A 16,966-nucleotide genomic window follows, 5' to 3' on the forward strand; every position below is an offset into this window, starting at 1 on the left:
GTCTTCTAAATATGCTGTTTCCATGTTTTCGACAGTGAAAAGCTTGTACGACTTCTTCTTGTCCTCCGTTCGACGTTGGGATGTCTTGAAGAAGTATCTACCTAACCTGTCGCTGAAACCACTGAGCGATACTAGATGGGAAAGTCACATCAATGCACTTACTCCACTGAGGTTTCAAATTGGAGGTGTTTATGATGCACTGGTTCAGATATCAGAAGAATTCGATGGCATGACCACTCACGAAGCAATGTCACTTGCGAATCAAATAAAAAATTACACCTTTCTCACTTCTCTGGTAACCTGTGGTGACATTCTGATTCACATCAGTGTAGTCAGTAAGACCCTCCAGACCACTGACATAAATGTTTCTGAGGCTGTGGAAATGCTTGAAGAAACGAAAGCATATTCTAAGACCTGCAGAACAGAAGAAAAGATGGTGTCTTTCTTGATGTATTTCAAAGAATTGGCTACAGAATTAGAGCTAGAAGATCTAACATTACCCTGGATAAGTGTTTCCCGGTGACACGTAAGAAACCAATACACTTTACCTATGAAGGAAGGGATGAGACAATAGATGACCCAACAAAACGTTACAAGATAGAATTCTACTATTATCTTTTAGATATACAGGGTGTTTCAAAAATGACCGGTATATTTGAAACGGCAATAAAAACTAAACGAGCAGCGATAGAAATACACCGTTTGTTGCAATATGCTTGGGACAACAGTACATTTTCAGGCGGACAAACTTTCGAAATTACAGTAGTTACAATTTTCAACAACAGATGGCGCTGCATGTGATGTGAAGGATATAGAAGACAACGCAGTCTGTGGGTGCGCCATTCTGTACGTCGTCTTTCTGCTGTAAGTGTGTGCTGTTCACAACGTGCAGGTGTGCTGTAGACAACATGGTTTATTCCTTAGAACAGAGGATTTTTCTGGTGTTGGAATTCCACCGCCTAGAACACAGTGTTGTTGCAACAAGACGAAGTTTTCAACGGAGGTTTAATGTAACCAAAGGACCGAAAAGCGATACAATGAAGGTTCTGTTTGAAAAATTTCAACGGACTGGGAACGTGATGGATGAACGTGCTGGAAAGGTAGGGCGACCGCGTACGGCAACCACAGAGGGCAACGCGCAGCTAGTGCAGCAGGTGATCCAACAGCGGCCTCGGGTTTCCGTTCGCCATGTTGCAGCTGCGGTCCAAATGACGCCAACGTCCACGTATCGTCTCATGCACCAGAGTTTACACCTCTATCCATACAAAATTCAAACGCGGCAACCCCTCAGTGCCACTACCATTGCTGCACGAGAGACATTCGCTAACGATATAGTGGACAGGATTGATGACGGCGATATGCATGTGGGCAGCATTTGGTTTACTGACGAAGCTTATTTTTACCTGGATGGCTTCGTCAATAAACAGAACTGGCGCATATGGGGAACCGAAAAGCCCCATGTTGCAGTCCCATCGTCCCTGCATCCTCAAAAAGTACTGGTCTGGGCCGCCATTTCTTCCAAAGGAATCATTGGCCCATTTTTCAGATCCGAAACGATTACTGCATCACGCTATCTGGACATTCTTTGTGAATTTGTGGCGGTACAAACTGCCTTAGACAACACTGTGAACACCTTGTGGTATATGCAAGATGGTGCCCAGCCACATCGCACGGCCGACGTCTTTAATTTCCTGAATGAATATTTTGATGATCGTGTGATTGCTTTGGGCTATCCGAAACATACAGGAGGTGGCGTGGATTGGCCTCCCTATTCGCCAGACATGAACCCCTGTGACTTCTTTCTGTGGGGACACTTGAAAGACCAGGTGTACCGCCAGAATCCAGAAACAATTGAACAGCTGAAGCATACATCTCATCTGCATGTGAAGCCATTCTGCCAGACACGTTGTCAAAGGTTTCGGGTAATTTCATTCAGAGACTACGCCATATTATTGCTGCGCATGGTGGATATGTGGAAAATATCATACTATAGAGTTTCCCAGACCGCAGCACCATCTGTTGTTGAAAATTGTAACTACTGTAATTTCGAAAGTTTGTCTGCCTGAAAATGTTCTGTTGTCCCAAGCATATTGCAACAAACGGTGTATTTCTATCGCTGCTCGTTTAGTTTTTATTGCCGTTTCAAATATACCAGTCATTTTTGAAACATCCTGTAGTAACCACTTCTTTGGATGAGAGATTCAATCAACTGAAATCTCATTGCGATTACTTTGATTTTCTCTATGACATCGGCGAGCTGAAGAGTGCACCTTCAGACAGCCTGGACACAAAGTGTAGAAACCTCACAGCTATTTTGCAACATCATGAGTCAAGCGACATTGATGCACTGGAGTTGAGGGAAGAACTGAAAATACTTTCAACATTGTTGAAACCTGTAATAGGTCCAAAAGAGACTCTGAAGTTTATAGGAAGACATAATTTTTGCCCTAATGTTAACATTGCTCTGAGAATTCTCCTAACACTCCCAGTGACAGCTGTGAGTGGAGAGAGGAGTTTCTCAAAACTGAAATTGATAAAGACATACCTCCAATCAATGATGAGCCAAACTCGTTTGAATGATCTTGCAACAATATTGATTGAGCATGAGCTTGCAGAGGACTTAAGTTACACAGATTGCATTAAAGAGTTTGCACAAGCAAAAGTCAGGAAAGTTCAATTTGTCTAGTATTTTTTTTTAATTTTTATATTATTATCACTGTCTTGGTTATTTACTGTGTTGTTTCTTATTTTGTTCAACATTTAATCATTACTGTAAATGTTATTGTTCAAACCAAATTATCTTTAAATTGTAGATATATATTGCTTGCCGTTGAATACATTATCTGTTCACAACCATTGAAAAATGTTTATTTGCGTTAAATGTAAGTTCATGGCACACAGAATTAGCCAACAGGTCTAAGACGCTGCAGTCATGGACTGCGGCTGGTCCCATCTGTGGTTTGAGTCCTCCCTCGGGCATGGGCATGTGTGTTTGTCCTTAGGATAATTTAGGTTAAGTAGTGTGTAAGCTTAGGGACTGATGACCTTAGCAGTTAAGTCTCATAACATTTCACACAGATCTGCACATTTTTGTACATTCACAAGGCTTATTAAAATTAGCTAGATTTCTTCAATCAGGTTTGAGCTGGTACCCAGCGACTGTTTTGTACAAATCTGTAGAGAATGTCACCAATCAGTCGCAATTTTGGTTTTTACTGTTAAATCTTTACTGTTTGTCATAGTAAATGTACTACTGAGACATTCATATTCTGCTGTCTGTATTGATTTTGCCATTCTGAATGTGTGTTTTGACCCAGATAATACATCAGTCTTATCTAAGACTGACATCAGTCTTTTATACATAATTTTCTCTATAACTCTGAAGACACTGCCTGACATGCTGGAGGTGGCAGTCATGTGAGCATGAGGAGTGCTTGCTTGTGTGTACAAATGGTGCGTGTTTCCCTTTTGCTGATGAAGGTTGTGGCTGAAAGCTCTGTTGCCTGTCTGCAGCTTAATGCGTCTTCTTTGCGGTAAGTAGCAGTCTATCTTTTGCTACATTGTTGATATACTGGAGGAAATAGTCATGGGACTTTAGTTGTTAATACTATCTTTTGCATCCTTTTTGAACACTAAAAAGACTTATGATTTAAGCTGGTTTCAACACTCAGGAAAAGTACAATGAAGGCTCCCACAACTGGCTGTCTTAGTTGCTGGTGAATCTTAGGGATTGTCCATGAAACATAAATACCATGAAAATGGACATGTATTTTATGTCCCTCTCCAACATCCACCCTCTCGGTTGACAATACTCAGTGGGCTCAGGAGCATCTCTGAAGACACACAAGATAGCTTTAGATAAAATGCTGGGCAGAAAAAAATTTCATAAATCAGGACCATATAACTCAGACGGTTCAGAAACAACTCAGGAAAAATACCAGCTGTAAGCTTTCCACTAGGAGTGGATAAAATGTATTTGGGAGGTATTCAACCTGGACAAACAATGTCTAGAATACTTTGCAGAAAGTTGGCACTTTGCACTGGCAGCTGGGAGCAGTAAGAAGCCAATTCATTATACAATGAGTTATTTGCAGCTGCCTAAGGAGATTCAGTCATTAGTAAGATATGTACTAGCTCAGTGCTATAAGTGATGGCAAACAACCAGGCCTCAATGACAACAAGAATATAAAAAGGCATATTGATCTCTGACAACGCTTCCATGATGGATAAAGGAGACCCAACTGGTAACCTACATGTGAATATCACATAAGCTACGTCCATCTGCCTTCAAAGTATCTAGGTTGAAATTAGGATACTTAAGATCAATTGTGAGACAGATTAAATTAGATTAGATATAATTTTCATTCCAACTGATCCATAGTGGAGATATCTTGTGGGATGTGAAGCATGTCAGAAAACAAGAATAGACAATAAATATTTACAAAATACGAACAGATATGATAATGTACCTTCCACAGATCCCAAATGAAATTCCCCTTGTGGATGTGGAGTTGATCAGCCAGCAGAGAAATATTTAATCCTAATCAAGAAATCAGTGAGCAAACTTATTAGTAGGAATTGATACACTACAACAGTTTTACAAGACTCTCACAGGATCACGGCCTCAGAGTGGTTTGATGAAAGCCTACTCTTATTCATAAAGTCAGCCACAGGGTAATCACACAACAAGGCATAGCTCACACAAGAGCAAAATCAGTAGTTTTCTAACACAGACAATTTAATTTGTAATTGCCAATTAAATACAAGAAATAATGTCAACTTATGTATTTACCTGTACGGATATTTTTCTCTCGAAGCAGAGTTGGAAGGCTTTTTACATTGTTAAAGGAATTGAAGTGGTGAATACCTTGGTGTAACCCATACATTCCATTCTGATGGCTTGGCTTTCCAGTTAAAATTGCTGAACGGCTGTAAATTAATGATATTATATAGAGTATATAATATATATAATTATGTATAATATATAATTAAATAATTAATATATAATTGAATTCCATGATAGTTTCCATCAGACAGACTTATTGTTTACCTTGGAGAACAGCTGCTTACAGATGTGTAGGCATTATTAAAAATCAAGCTTTGTTTTGCTAAATTGTCAAGATTAGGTGTTTGGCAAATTTTGTTTCGGTATGCTCCCATTTCAAACCCAGCATCATCACCTGTTGAAAATAGTTTTTAACCCTTTATTAATTAACAGTAGCATGTGAGGCCAAGGTAGCATATATTCCTAGTTGTTGCTGTGATGCAAGCAACACCTGTAAGATATGTACACATTAATGGAACGTCATGCTAGATAATACTGTGCAGTGGGCTCTTATTTATTTCTTCACATATTGTCTTCTGTGAATCCCATTATAAAAAAGGAGAACTCTCAAAAATTTTGAGTGAACCAAAGTGTATAATTAAAACTCAGTGTAGTAGGATTAGCAGGCAACAAATTTGATATAATGTGAATAACTACAGTGAATATAATTCTTACTATTACTCCTATTTTATGCTTATTAGAAGCCAATAACAGTTTTTGTCCACCATTTTGATGACATTGTGGGTCTAAGCAGAAGGTTGGTATCAGTAGGTTTAATATTTCCTTCCTACTTTTCCAGACCCGTTGTGTGTTTTCCTACTACATTTAATGTCTTCCTACCAATCTTTTTGGGCAATAGCTCACACATTTTCTTACAAAACCTAAGAAACGTATCTACAAGTAAATTTGATAGAATCATTTCAATTCTGGTACTTTGGAGCTGAATATGAAATTATAATGTATGAGCAAAAATGATATTAGGCAACAAGGTAGATGCAGCTGGAAAACTGAGAAAATAGTTGTAGCTTGAAATCTGGTTAGGTTTTCTGGTACATTACACTTTCCTATGGAACACCAATGAACCAGTTGCTTGTGAGTGGCTGGCTATCCTAATTTTTGTTTTTGTGTCTTTCCTGGAATTTCCATTACTGATATAATAATGTGGTATTATTGACAAATGGATGAGTATAAAAGATTACATACGCCATGTTTGGATGACTCAGTGGTAAAGGGCCAGCCCACAAATCCAGAAGCCTTTGGTTTGATGTCCAGTCAATCCTCTTATTTTTACCTAGATTTATAACTTCTTTCACCTCTGGCAATGTTTGACGATTTAAAGAATGCTGAGTTACAACAGGGTTCAGATTCCATGTTAAACTGGAGGTCCCCCTATAACTGACTGGGTAAGTCAGTTCGAAGTTCAGAGGAATTTGTCAACCTTGATAGGGAGGACAACATCAGAAGTGGAAGTATTTATATCAAGAATGTATGAGAAGATCATTACTATTCAAGCCACCTAAATGACTTATAATGTAATGCACACAGTTCTGTGAGACTGTTTTGAGTACCAAGTGTAATTTCATAGCATTATTGTAAATGATTGTGAATATAAGAGATCTTGCAGATGTGCAAGTGACTGATGCATAATAGTGAGTTTACTGCTGATAGAAACAAATGTAAGAGACTGCATATAGACAGGTGAAAGCATTCTATACTGTTTGGCTATCCTATTAGTCAAACATTATTTGAGTCGCCTGTTATGTTTGTGTCTCACCATAAGCATTTGAATCCAGTGAAACCCTCCCTATTTACATGTGTGTGAAAGCCTGAAATCACAGTCACTAATCTACTAAACAATCTATTTCTCCAGAGCTTTACACATTAGGAAGATCCTTGCTAAAGAAGGCAGAAATAATCTACTTTGCATAATATCATAGCCTCTTGTGTCAAAGTCTCTGGCAAAAATCAACATAGATGGCACCTCTGAATGAAATATACAGACTCTCTCTCCAAAAGAGAAATTAGACAAAATATGGAGTTAAGAGATTCCAGCAAAAGCTCATCAGAGAAGGCTTTTGCAGGGTGCCAGAAAGTTAGTTGTGGATTCCAAGAACCAATTATCCTTCTCCTACTCTCTATAAGTCAGATTCCCATTTGCTCAAAATATCCACTAGTACTCAGTATTGCCATCCTATTTTCCTGACAAGAGTTCTCACTGAATGATATTTTATATCACAGACCTTCGTAGCTGCAAACATCAGACTGCATTCACTCAATCCTCACTACTCATGCTCAACACAAAATTTATTTGCTGTTTATATTTATTTATTTATTAGTCATTCTTAACTATAAACAGCACGCAGATACTGGACCTGACAAATACAATGAAACTGCACACAGCCTTTGCATACGTAATTTCTTAAATTGCTACATAAAGTAAACATCCATCATAATCCACTCAGCTTGTACATTAAAATAATCTACACATGGGTAAAAAAAAACTGAACACAAAGGAGTACTTTACAATTTCATATATCCACTGACTGAGAAGAAGCAATGGCACTGTAAATATGACTGTAAGGATTTTTTTAATGACGTTATGCCCTGTATCCCTGATGGTTCTATGTCCTTGTGGATTTTGTTAAAAAACTTCGAACTCCTGTTAAATGTGCACTTTTAACATGGTACAATATTTGTGAGTTAATTGGAGGTTATTGTTCAGTCTGGTTTGTGAATTTCCCAGTTTCTTTGCAGTCTTTCATCTTTGTCAGTTAAACGTACCTGAAAGAATAAGAGTGCTTCTTTGATGTAAATACATGGTAGAGAGAGTATATTAAGTACTGTGAAAAGAGAGTTGTATTGTTTGTTTATTTTGCTTCCATTCCTTATTCTAATGGCTCTCTTCTGCATTCTAAAAGTACTGGATATTATATCATAATTTAGGTGGGACTGACTGTAGGGTATAGTAAGTACTCAAAATTATTTCCATACTGGTGCAAGGTTTCGGATCATTTAAGACATATCGACCTCTCCTAAGCTTACCACTAAAATACTCAATATGCATAATCTATTTTTGTACATCTTGCAGCCATAAACACAGGAATTTTTCAAGTTTCTGAGCTACTTAGTGCTGGTTCATTCTTAATTGAAGCAATGGGTTTATATGGATGCCTATTATGGTGAGCACAAAACCCAGTTATTTATTATTAACTGCCAACTTGCTACGTGACACAGTTTACCCACTGCTATAACTTCTCACTATTCTCACCATTATGCAGAACTGTTGTTCATCAACAAATAAGACAGTTCTGTGTTGGTACAATTAATTAGCAAATAAAGACAGTCACTGAAAGAGTGAAGAATATAATATCTTTTGTATTATTGTCTCTGTCTTCCTGGACTTTGTGTTCCTTCCAATAAGTGGATTCTTTATCTTGTCTCTTGTTTTACGTACCCGCACAAAACAGCAAAAATAAATTGTGATATTTCATAGTAGTAAGTATATGCTTTTCCTATGTGATTCAATGTTTCCCACAAGTGGTGACCCCACGGAAAGCTAAGATCATGAGAAGCACATCAGTGTGAATTTACAACACCAGCTACAACAAACGTCTTCTTGCCAGGACATTTATTGAACTGCCACTATGGAGTTATTACTACTCCTGATTCTCAAGCACTTCCAAGCGATGGACATTCACTGGTACTTTTGAGTAATATATAGCCTATGACCATTTTACTGGTTAGCTGTGTTGCACATTCCACACCACATAACAAGATTGTAATTCTGTCATATATGCCACAAAGGCCTCACCAGTGGTTCAAAATGCTGGAACTTTTGTCTACTGCCTACAGTGTATGTGTTGACGCATTACAGTTTGCTCTCATCATTGGTGCCTTGGTCACTCAGGCTCTTTTGTAACTGTCTGACATTATTCATGACATGTCCACTGTGTGGAAATATGAGCACATGAATGACGAAGTACATTGCCATGTTTCTGAATCAAGAAACCTACACATTCAATAAGTGTCACATAATGAAGTTATCCATAACACTGGCTACAGAAGCTGATGTTTCAGATGCAACACTATGACACACGTGCTTACATCAACTGCCAGTCACATTTTAAAGTGCTATGAATTCTAATGACATTGATGAATTGTCTTTGCAATTAAATGTTGCTGGTGATGAAATGACAGTTTGGGTGTGACTTCCCTAAACTGTAATGGCATCACTACATTAGTTTCACTGGACACTACTAGAGGTCACCAGTGTCCAGACCAGATCTGAACCCTACAGCTAAAGGTGAGTGCTCTCCTGTAGCAGCTCAGTCAAACGTCATCCAAAACACTGGCTCATGCCTGCTCAGAAGACAATGTCCACTGCAACAAGTGCCATAGAGCCCTTGAAGGTACTTCACATTTGAGTTGGCACCACACACATTTTGACATTCATGCAAGGAAGTGCATTTATCCTTATGCTTTTGAATGACAACAGGAACCAGGTTTAGTTGTAGCCAGCTGCTAATTCGTGAGGAAGCACCTAACTGTCTACAATCACAAAACTTATATCTGCAATTCTTTGTAATTTTCTAATGCTTTTGCCAACAAATATGACCAACAAACAGCTGTCACCAAATCTGTCAATGGCTCTACCTTCACCTTCGTGAAAACGAGAGCAACACGAAATTTTCACGTCTGTCACTTACATGCCGCAGACACTCATGTTGCATCTATGTATCCCGTTGACCCTAAATCAGATGTCAGTGTACAGCCAGCAAATCATTCCAGAATTCCCACATTTGGTAAATAAACCAAGGTTGTGAACTAGGCTTCAGAAATCATTACCATGGACTGATGTCACAGAACCCATTACTGCCATTGATTTCATGGGGAAGATAGACGCAAAAGCAGTAGAGACAGCATGTCAAAAAGAACTCCTATCAGCTACACAAGGGGAAAACAATGCAGGTTACAGAAGCTCCCCTTCTCAAATGCAGAAACAAAGAACAGAGGGCAACTATTCAAATGCTACTACAGACTGTTGTTGTTGTTGTTGTTGTTATGGTCTTCAGTCCAAAGACTGGTTTGATGCAGCTCTACTCTATTCTTTGCAAGCCTCTTCATCTCTAAATAACTAATGCAACCTACATCCTTCTGAACCTGCTTACTGTGTGCAACTCTTTCTCTCCCTTTACAATGTTTACCTCCCACACTTCCCCCCAATACTAAATTGGTAATCTCTCGATGTCTTAGAATGTGGCCTAACAACCGATCCCTTCTTTTGGTCAAGTTGTGCCACAAATTTCTTGCCTCCCCAATTCTATTCAGTACTTCCTCATTAGTTACATCAACAACACTTCTAATTTTCACATTCTGAAAGCTTCTATTCTCATTTTGTCTAAACTGTTTATTGTCCATGTTTAACTTCCATACATGGCATCACTCCATACAAATACTTTCAGAAAAGACTTCCTAACACTTAAATCTATATTTAATGTTAATAAATTTCTCTTCTTCAGAAATGCTTTTCTTGCCATTGCCAGTCTACATTTTATATCCACTCTACACAGCTACTATCAGTTACTTTGCTGCCCAAATAGTGAAACTCATCTACTTCTTTAAGTGTCTCATTAGCTATTTTAATCCTGTTAGTATCCTCTGATTTAATTCAACTTCATTCCATTATCCTTGTTTTGCTTTTGTTGGTGTTCATTTTATTCTTTCTTTTCAAGACACTGTCCATTCTGTTCACCTGCTCTGCCAAGTCCTTTGCTGTCTCGGACATAATTACGATGTGATTGACAAACCTTAAAGTTTTTATTTCTTCTAACTGAAATTTAATTCCTACTCCAAATTTTTCTATGCTTTCCTTTAGTACTTCTTCAATTTACAAATTGAATAACATCAGGGAGAGACTTAAACCCCGTCTAACTCCCTTCTCAACCACTGATTTCCTTTCAATCCCTCAACTCTTATAAGTGCTATTTGGCTTCTGTACAAGTTGTAAACAGCTTTTTGCTTCCTGTATTTTGCCCCTACTGCCTTCATATTTTCAAAGAGAATATTCCAGTCTACACTGTCAAAAGCTTTCTCTAAGTTTACAAATGCTAAAATGTAGGTTTGTCTCTCCTTAAACTATCTTCTAAGATATGTCATGGGGTCAGCATTGCCTCATATTTTCCTACATTTCTCCGGAATCCAAACTGATCTCTCCTGAGGTCAGCTTCCACCAGTTTTCTTCTGTCAAGAATTCATGTCAGTCTTTTGCAACTATGACTTAACAGCTCGGTAATTTTTACACCTGTCAGCAACTGCTTTCTTTGGAATTGGAATTACTACGTTCTACAATGGAAAATCCAGGATGGAGTATAACAATATTATGAAAAGGATAGCTGCTACTCACCATATAGCAGAGATGATGAGCTGCAGATAGACACAACAAAAAGAAAATGAGCTTTCGGCCAACAAGGCCTTCATCGGAGATAGAACACACCTACGCAGGTAAAAAGACTGTGGGTGCATTGCTGGAACAGAGGACTGTGTAGTGTTGGAAAGGGAACAGGGAAGGGGCTAGAGGTAAGGACAAAGACTAATGAAGGTTGAGGTCTGGAGGATTACGGAAACACAAGACGTATTGCAAGTAGAGTTCCCACCAGTGCAATCAGAAAATTTGGTGGCTGTGGGAAGGATCCATATGGCACAAGATGTGAAGTAGTCAGTCAGCTGTTTCTTGGTCACAGTTTGTTGGTGGCCATTCACGTGGATAGACAGCATGTTAGTTGTCATGTACATGTAGAACACAGCATAGTGGTTGCAGCTTAACTTGTGGATCACATGACTGGTTTCACAGGTAGCCCTGCCTTTGATGGGTTAGGTGATGCTTGTGACTGGACTGATGTAGACAGGGAGGATGTATGGGACAGGTCTTGCATCTAGGTCTATTACAGGGATATGGTCCATGAGGCAAGGGGTTAGGAGCAAGAGTTGTGTATGGATGGACAAGGGTAGGATAGTGTGTAGGTTCAGTGGGTTGCAGAACATCACTTTGGGAGGGATGGGAAGGATACTGGGTAGCACATTCCTCATTTCAGGGCATGAAGAAAGATAGATGAAACGCTGGCAGAGAATGTGATTCAGTTGTTCGCGTCCTGAGTGGTACTGAGTCATGAGGGGAATGCTCCTCTGCGAGCAGGACAATGGGACTTATGGAGGAGAAAGGTGATGGGTGAGATGAGGCACTGAAGATCTGTTTTTGACAATGCTGGGAGGGTAATTTCAGTTTTTAGAGGCCTCAGTGAGACTGTTGTTGTATTTCAAGAGGGACCACTTGCATTTGTAGTAACAAGTGGTCCCTCTCAAAGTGCAATGAGGGTCTCATTGATGCCTTCACAGACCAAAATTACACTCCGAACATTGTACAATCCAGCCATGGAGGAGCATCCCCCTCATGACTCAGTACCAGCCAGGACTTGAGCAACTGAATCACAATCTCCGCCAGGGTTTTGACTATCTTTCGTTATGCTCTGAAATGAGGAACATCCTACCCACTATCCTTCCCACACCTCCCACAGTGGTATTCCACTACCCACCAAACCTACACAATATACTTGTTCATTCCTACACAACTCCTGCACCCAACCCCTTCCTTCATGGCTCATATCTCTTTAGTAGACCTAGATGCAAAACCTGTCCCATACATCCTCCCACCACCACCTTCTGCAGTCCAGTTACAGGCATCACCTATCCCATCAAAGGCAGGGCTATCTGTGAAACCAGTCATATGATCTGCTGGAACTACTGTGCTGCATTCAACATGAGCATGACAAATGACAAACTGTCTGTCAGCATGAATGGCCACCAACAAATTGTGGCCAAGACACAGCTGGACCACCCCATTGTTGAGTATGCCACCCAACACAGTGTTCTTCATTTCAATGACTGCTTCACAGCCTGTGCCATCTGGATCCTTCCCACCAACACCAGCTTTTCTGAACTGCACAAGTGGGAACTGTCGCTGAAATATATCCTACATTCCCATAATCCTCCTGGCCTCAACCTTTATTAGTCTTTGTCCTTACCCTCTAGCTTCTTCCCTGTTCTCATTCCAGCACTACACAGTCCTTTATTCCACCAACACACCCACAGTCTTTTTACCTCTTCCCTTTTCTGCTTAAACTCCCCCCACCTTCTGTCTAACCTCCCAACTGTACCTAGTTGCACTGTACTCTCTCCACCCCATCCCTGTATGCTTCCACAAGCAGCACTTTACTGTCCCCCACCCCTACCTTGCTATCCCTCCCTCCAGCTTCCTTCTTAACCCCACCAACCAGTTGCTTCTCCCATCACATGCAGTTGCTCACAGTGAGGCGTCAGCAGGCAGAGACTGTAGACTCGTGTGTGTGTGTGTGTGTGTGTGTGTGTGGTGTATGCCTTGCTGGCTGAAAGCTCATTTTTGACAGTCTTTTTGTTGTACCCATCTGCGACTCAGCATCTCCACTATATGGTGAGTAGAAACTATCCTTTTCATAATTGCTGCATTCTTCTTGAAGTCTGAGGTCATTCCAACTGTCTTATACACATTTCGCTCCAGATGGAAGAGTTTTCTCATAGCTGGCTGTGCCAAGGCTATCAGTCTATCCCCAGGGCCTTTTTTCATCATAGATCTTTCAGAGCTCTGTCAGATTCTTCTCACAGTATCATATCTGCCATCTCACCTTAATTTATGTACACTTCCCTTACTATAAGATTACCTTCAAGTTCATCTCCCTTATACAGAACCTCTATATACTCCTTCCACCTTCAGCTTTTCCTTCTTTGCTTAGGACTGGTTTTCCATCTGAGCTCTTGATATTCATACAGTTGCTTCTCTTTTCCCGAGAGGCCTCTTTAATTTTCCTGTAGCCAGTATGTGTCTTTCTCCTAGTGAAATATGCTTCTACATCCTTACATTTGTCCTCTAGCCATTCCTGCTAAGCAATTTTGCTCTTCCTACCAATTTCATTTTCCAGATGTTTGTATTCCCTTTCACATGCTGCATTTTTTTAATTTTCTCCTTTCATCAATTAAATTCAATATCTCTTGTGTTATCCAAGGATTGTTAGTAGGCCTTGTCTTTTTGCCTATTTGATCCTCTGCTGCCTTAACAGTTTTTCCTTGTAGAGCTACCCATTCATCTTTTACCGTATTCCTTTTCCATGTTCTAGTCAGTTGTTCGTTTAGTGATCCTTCTGAGGCTCTCAACAACCTCTAGTTCTTTCAGATTATACAGGTCTCATCTCCTTAATTTCCTATCCTTTTCCAATTTCTTAAGTTTTAATCTACAGTTCATTACCAATGAATTGTGGTCAGAGTCCATATCTGCCCATTGGATTATCTTACAATTTAAAATCTGGTTCCTAAATCTCTTTCTAACCATTATGTAATCATTCTGAGACCTTCCAGTCTCTCCAGGTCTCTTCTATCTATACAACCTTCTTTTATGATTCTTAAATCTAGTGTTAGCAATGTTTAAATTACACTATGTGCAAAATTCTACCAAATGGCTTATTCCTTTCCCCCAGTCCATATTCACCTACTAGTTTTCCTTCTCTTCCTTCTCCTACTATCAAATGCAGTCCACTATCACAGTTAAATTTTCGTCTTCTTTAACTATCTGAATAATTTATTTACCTGTATATTTCTTCAATCTCTTCATCACCTGAGGAACTAGTTGGCATACAAGCTTGTACTACTGTGGTGGATGTGGGCTTGAAAACTATCTTGGCCATGAGAAGGCATTTACTGTGCTGTTCATAATAGCTTACCAGCATTCCTATTTGCTTATTCATCATTGAGCCTACTCCTGCATTACCCTATTTACTTTGTATTTATAATCCTGTATTACCTGACAAGAAGTCCTGTTCCTTCTGCCACCAAACTTCACTAATTCCCACTATATCTAACTTCAACCTATCCATTTCCCTTTTTAGATTTTCTAACCTACCTGTCTGATTAGGGGATCTAACATTCTGCAGTCTGATCTGTAGAACGCTAGTTTTGTTTCTCCTGATCATGACATCCTCCTGAGTAGTCCCCACCTGGAGATCTGAATGGGTGACCATTTTATTCCTGGAATATTTTACCCAAGAGCTGTACAGTAAAGCTGCTTGCCCTCAGGAAAAATTAGGCTGCAGTTCCCCTTGCTTTCAGCCGTTTGCAATACCAGCACAGCAAGGCTGTTTTGGTTGATGTTACAAGCCCATATCAGTCAATCATCCAGACTGTTGCCCCTGCAACTACTAAAAAGCCTGCTGCCCCTCTTCAGAAACCACACATATGTGTGATCTCTCAACAGATACCCCTCCGCTGTGATTGCACCTATGGTGCAGCTTGCAGCTATTTGTATCACTGAGGCATGCAAGCCACCCCACCGATGGCAGCATCCATGGTTCGTGAACTATAACACAAAAGTGAAAATACACCACACAAACAGAAGCTCAAGACACATTGATGTGCAGATATTTGATGTAACTGTAAAGAACAGAGAGACTAAGGGCAGGTATATGCAGCCAGTGCTATCATCCAAGACTCAAGGGAGCATGTGTGAAAGTACAAATTATAATACACCAGACATGTAAATGAAGTGAGGATTCACTCCTCTAATCTAGAAAAAAATGCCTCAATAGCATACAGTTAGGTGTTTAGACCTCATCAAAATCTTTAGGGCAGAGAAATTAACGACTGTAATGACCATGCAATCATCTCATTCTGACATTACTTTAACACTAGACTGCACACAGAAAGGTGATTATCTGGAACCCTTTAGCCCGTGGAGCACAAATTTAAGACTAAACCCATTATTAGAAACAAGAGCACAACTGAGTGTAATAAAATGCAGCCAGTTGATAAACCACATGGATCGATAAAACTGACAGCAGGAAGATTAGAGGGATGTCAGAGGATGTGCTATGTATGCAAGGGACCAAACCTTTTACATGGCCCAGACCCTCCATTTAATTGGACATGAGGTGGCCTTATACTTCAATACATTAATTGGATGAAACTTCTTTATATAGCACAGAATTATAGTAAACTACAGCCACAGAAAAATATGGATCAATGTATAGTGTATCTTGGATAATACATAAGTAAAACAAAATTCAGTTGGAACCCGAAAGAAAGGGGAAAAAAGGAATTCCTGAAATAAGATTTCTTGAAATGGAGTTCGATGATGTGGTCCCTGGAAGCTTTGTTCAAAACTGAAACCATCTGCAATCAAATCAAAGAAGTGAGATGCAAAACTCTGTACAAAGGATACAACAAACTCTGAGAAGAATTAGCAGAAAAAGAAGAAATCTTGGACATGAAACTCATGCTGGTCAGGAAAAAAATAATGCATTCATTAGAAACAAAAATGGAGTCAAGGGCATTTTGTGAGCAGTACTATATCTTAGGGAATAAAGGAATTTGAGAGGTGTAACAAATCTAAATACTCTGAAGGAAGGTATAATCATCAGAGAAAAATACATCATGAGGTATACTTAACTGACACTCTGATATGGAAAAAAATGGGGCATACCTCAATGATATCCTAAATATTGCAGAGGCCAAAGTACCTTCATAGCATGTAGTAGTCAAAATTAATGAGAGAGAATCAGTTAAAGGATGTACATAAAAAGAATGTAAATATGTTGTTCAACACATAATGCAAAAATCAACCATATTCTGAATAAAAGAAGCTCTCTGGGTTAAGTCATATGAATTGAAAAATAAAGGCAATCCATTATAGGATATTGTACAGCTTATCAACTTAGATATATGCCACCAGACAACAAGTGGACATATACAGACTGTGTCAAGAATCAACATTTGCTTTCATTTTAATGCTGGCACAGCAGTGCTGTTTATGTGTTAGGGCTCTGCTGAGAGAATCTCCCAAGTATTTTGAATACAGAAAGTGCTCCAATAACATTCCTTTCCAAGCAACATGGAGTCCTCTGGATATATGTCGTTTCACAGATGAAAGGCATAAACCTGGGTTTTTGTGGTGTTAGACTGAAGTTGGTCCTGCACACAATATTGTTCAAGTTTCTCTAGTGTTTTAGAGACCCTTGCTTATACCTCATCAAACACACTGCTTTGGATGGCAACAGCTCATTCATC

General features: G+C 39.4%; 1 protein-coding gene across 1 annotated transcript in view; it reads right to left on the minus strand.

Annotated features, from left to right (window-relative positions):
- The window catches only part of LOC124776208 (N-sulphoglucosamine sulphohydrolase), a 119,184-nt gene that overhangs the window by 96,220 nt on the left and 5,998 nt on the right, over positions 1 to 16,966 (minus strand). The window contains exons 2-3 of the mRNA XM_047251054.1: positions 5,051 to 5,180; positions 4,793 to 4,929 (exon numbers count right to left, since the gene is read on the minus strand). Coding sequence (XP_047107010.1) covers positions 4,793 to 4,929; positions 5,051 to 5,180 — 267 coding nt within the window. The remainder of the gene's footprint in view (positions 1 to 4,792; positions 4,930 to 5,050; positions 5,181 to 16,966) is intronic.

Source organism: Schistocerca piceifrons, chromosome 2 (genome assembly GCF_021461385.2).
Source record: "Schistocerca piceifrons isolate TAMUIC-IGC-003096 chromosome 2, iqSchPice1.1, whole genome shotgun sequence".
Taxonomy (NCBI): domain Eukaryota; kingdom Metazoa; phylum Arthropoda; class Insecta; order Orthoptera; family Acrididae; genus Schistocerca; species Schistocerca piceifrons.